Genomic DNA, 4,135 nt, shown 5'->3' with positions numbered 1-4,135 from the left:
TTGGAGCATACATCATCTAATGAAGAAGAATGCTAGAATCCAAGCAGCTTACATTCTAGTTTACTCCTACTCTCATTGACACCGTCAGTGTACTCGAGAGGCCCTGGTGTCACTGCATTTGATTACGTACCTGTTACGACTCGTACCCAAGGCACGTTCGGACAACATTCTCGGTCATTCTTTGTTTCGACTATCAGGTAACAAGACACACCTGACCTCTCCTTGCTTCGCTGGTTTGTCACAAAAGTGACAGGTATTGTTTGTCGTCCAAGTATTGGTTGTAGCCGTGAGTAACGTCTAACTTGGGCTTAGCTAGCTTATTTTACAGTGGGGAGAGCTTGCTAACATGACTGCGTAAAACTGGTAAGGGTAGGTCGAGCCGCGAAATCACTATGTAGTGCAGTTAATGGTTCATGATCAAGCAAAAAAATGGACGTGGGGTTTGGATTATTTGCTGGGGAAATATTGTGCCCACCCCTAAAATACCATCTCAGGTGGAATGGTCGGAACAAGGAAACGTTCACAGTGGGTGCGCAGCTGTAACAACGAGTAACTTAAAGCAGAAGTAGTAAAAAGAGCATCAAGTTGAAAACGTCTCAATGTAAAACTCGGACATTTTGACAGCAATGGTCTCACCATATGGGGTGTTCTTCGGCATGATACGTTTGGGTGTCCCAGCAATCTGCTTGATTGCATTATGTTTCGCGGCAACCGTTGGAGGTGAGTTTATTTACTATTTAGACATTCTTCATGGTGTTATGGGGAGAAAATCAAAACCACTTCATTGTGTTATATGGACCTATCCACATATATCACACAGTATCAAAACAATCTATCCATTCGTTCTCTACTTAACGTGCGGACAGACATCGCCCGGAAATACAAACAGCAGTCACTTCAAAATAGTTCCCAAGACAGCTCTGTGTAAGATCATAACCATAGCATCGACAGTCTCTTATGTTTCGTAAGGGAATATGCTCTTATTTTTATTTAAGACATATCAAAGGTAGTGATGGCGACCTCAAGTTGACAACTCATACATTTTGCCGAAACTTTACATATACAGTCAAGCCTGATCCGCTAAAAACAAATTGAGGTCTTACAGACTGTTCAAAACCACCTATAATGCAGAACAATACATGGATATTGACAATATTCGGCACAGGACGGCCGTCACAAAACTACGAATCAGTTGCCACAAACTACACATTGAAACCGGAGGACATAACCACACTCCTCTAGAACAACGAATATGTAGATACTGCAATCTACGTAAGTTAGAAGACGAACATCATTTTGTAGTAGAATGTAGTTTGTACAAGAAGGAGAGAGCTGAACTCTATAGATTGATATGTTCCCCCACTTCATACTACTAAGTAATATAGACAAATTTAAATTCCTTATGAAGTTAGACAAACCTTTACTTACAAAGCATATCTGTTTCTATATTTTCAATATCACAAAGAAACGAGAAGAAGTCGAATTCATGTAATAGAATACGATTTTTGAGTACTGTAGATTCATTGTACATATTTATATTTCAGCCATACATAGTATGGTGAAATATATTGTATTCGTAATTATATTTCAGCCATACATAGTATGGTGAAATATATTGTATTCGTAATGTTTCTTTCTTCTTTCTTTCTTTCTCCTGTCAAATCTTCAAAGTGATTCATCTCCGCCGTTCCTGGACCGAATGACCTGAAATTTGGCACAGGGGTAGAATGGGCCAATACCTTGATGATGTTTTCTCAGTTTTTTTTCATATCTGCCTCTAAAATGATTTTATTGAGATTTTTTGGTCAATTTTAGACCAAAACTGTATATTTTGGCCCCTGTACCCTGGTATTACAATCAAATGAGCTGAAATTTGACAGAGATGTGCCTTAATAATGCCCCCATATAAATTCGATAACACTTTTGGTGTACAGTACAACAAACTGCTTATTTTTGCGATTTTTTGACCAATTTTTGACCAAAAAAGGACACTTTTGGCTCCTGTACCTTGGTATTGCAACCGAATGAGCTGAAATTTGACACAGATGTGCCTTAATAATGCCCCCATATAAATTCGATAACACTTTTGGTGTACAGTACAACAAACTGCTTATTTTTGCGATTTTTTGACCAATTTTTGACCAAAAAAGGACACTTTTGGCTCCTGTACCTTGGTATTGCAACCGAATGAGCTGAAATTTGACACAGATGTGCCTTGATAATCCCTTCATATAAATTCAATAACACTTTTGGTGTACAGTGCAACAAAATGCTTATTTTTGCGATTTTTGGCCAATTTTTGACCAAAAAATGACACTTTTGGCTCCTGTACCCTGGTATTACAATTAAATGACCTGAAATTTGGTATAGATAGGCATTAGATACTTGGTAACAAGATTCAAGTAAAATTTTTGACATAAACAACTTTAAAATGATTAATTTGGGCACTTTTCTGAGGGGAAATTTGTTTTCTTTTGGCCTCCTGACGTGACCTTCCGTGACCCCGCACAGAGCCACACCTGTGCGCGTCAGCCGGAGAGTTAATTGAATCAAAGACCTAGCCAATCAGCGAAGAGGAGGCCAAAGGCTAATTAATATTCATAAGCGGGGCCTCATGATCCCGTATATAGCAGTGTTCCCGCCAGTGGGAGCGAAGCCCGCCTAAGGCTCTCGCATTTTAGACTATTCATGAAGGCTTTATATTGTATCAGTTCTTAGGGGCATATCTATGATAATCGCAGCAGTCACTTAACTTCTCTTCAGGAGTTTAGCGTAACACTATTTCAGGTCAAACCGTCAAAGGCAACTAAAAACAAACTTTAACGTTACTGAGTTCAACAGTACTTATAACTTGTTATCCGAAGTTGAAACGCTAGCGATGGTATTTTCGCTGCGCTGTTAGCTCCGTGCGACTGTTGTTGACGGTCTTATAACGGTATATTTTGCACCCCTGTACCCTGGTATGAGTAACATTTGGTATAGATAGGCATAAGATAGTTGGTAAAATGATCCAAGTAAAATTTTTGGCATAAAGTACTGTAAAAGGCTTAATTACAGCACTTTTTTTAGGGGAAATTGGTTTTCTTTCGTTCTCCATGCCATGACCTTTCGGACGTTCACCCCACAGAGCCGACATCTGCACCTGCGTCTAGCCGGCAGGAAGAGTTAATTCAATTAATGGTTCAGCCAATCAGCGAAGAGGAAAGCGAAGGCTAATTAATATTCATAAGCGGGACCACACAATACGTTAACTTGAAGACTCAGGCCGTACAGACTTCTCGCCAGGATTTTTTCAAAGCGTCGGACAGGGGTCTGGGGGCCGCCGAATGTCCCTGGCGGGGTCCAGGGGCAGGGCCACTGTGGGGGGGGACCCAGGTGGGCGAAGCCCCCCCGGAAGCTCTTGCATTTTAGACTATTGAGAAGGCTTCTTTTATCAGTTTTTTTTAGGGCCATATCTACGATAATCGTAGCAGTCACTTACTTCTCTTCAGCAGTTTGACTTTAGAATATTTCGGGTCAAAGCTTCAAAGACAACTAAAACCTCATAAACAACAAACTTTACTTAGCTCAACAGTATACAAAAATATTGTACGGGTTGCCATCCTTAGTTGAAGCGCTTATTTATAGCGCTAGTATCTTCGCTGCGCCGTTAGCCGCCGTGCGACTTTTGTTGACGGTCTGATATCCCTACGTCGCCGCCTCGCTGATATTCCCACGGACATTTTTCAAGAAAAATACCCAGCAAAAACGCTGTTCTGCGTCAAATTCTATTCTATAAAACATGTGGGACTCAGTGTTACAGTCTAAATATTTTGTAAAAGCACCGCTGTAGGAAAGAAGGTCCAAGCAATGTAAAACATCACGTAGCATGAAGTTCGCTGTCAACTGGCACACAGCACATGACTGTTTGAAACTCTAAGTCTAATCAACAGCCGTGTTTGATTGATAGCCGGCGGTCCTTTGATGAAGTCGGCGAAAGGTGCGTTAGTTAGAAAATCTGCGTTTAGTTTTGATACGTAATTATAAGTTAGACAGTGGCGAGAATGATTATTTTCTCATCAATATTTCTCTTCAGAATTATTTGAACTTAATTGTACATCTAAACAATTGGCTTACCTGTGCAATGTTTATATGA

At 40.3% G+C, this 4,135-nt stretch overlaps 1 protein-coding gene across 1 annotated transcript in view; it reads left to right on the top strand.

Moving 5' to 3' along the window:
* Positions 1 to 626: 626 nt before the first annotated feature.
* Positions 627 to 4,135, top strand: part of LOC118424892 (von Willebrand factor D and EGF domain-containing protein-like) — a 30,314-nt gene continuing 26,805 nt past the window's right edge. The window contains exon 1 of the mRNA XM_035833699.1: positions 627 to 720. Coding sequence (XP_035689592.1) covers positions 627 to 720 — 94 coding nt within the window. The remainder of the gene's footprint in view (positions 721 to 4,135) is intronic.

The sequence above is a fragment of the Branchiostoma floridae genome, chromosome 10 (genome assembly GCF_000003815.2).
Source record: "Branchiostoma floridae strain S238N-H82 chromosome 10, Bfl_VNyyK, whole genome shotgun sequence".
NCBI classification, from domain to species: Eukaryota; Metazoa; Chordata; class Leptocardii; order Amphioxiformes; family Branchiostomatidae; genus Branchiostoma; species Branchiostoma floridae.
Note: the sequence above shows the minus strand (reverse complement) of the source record. Positions and strands in the feature narration are given on the sequence as shown.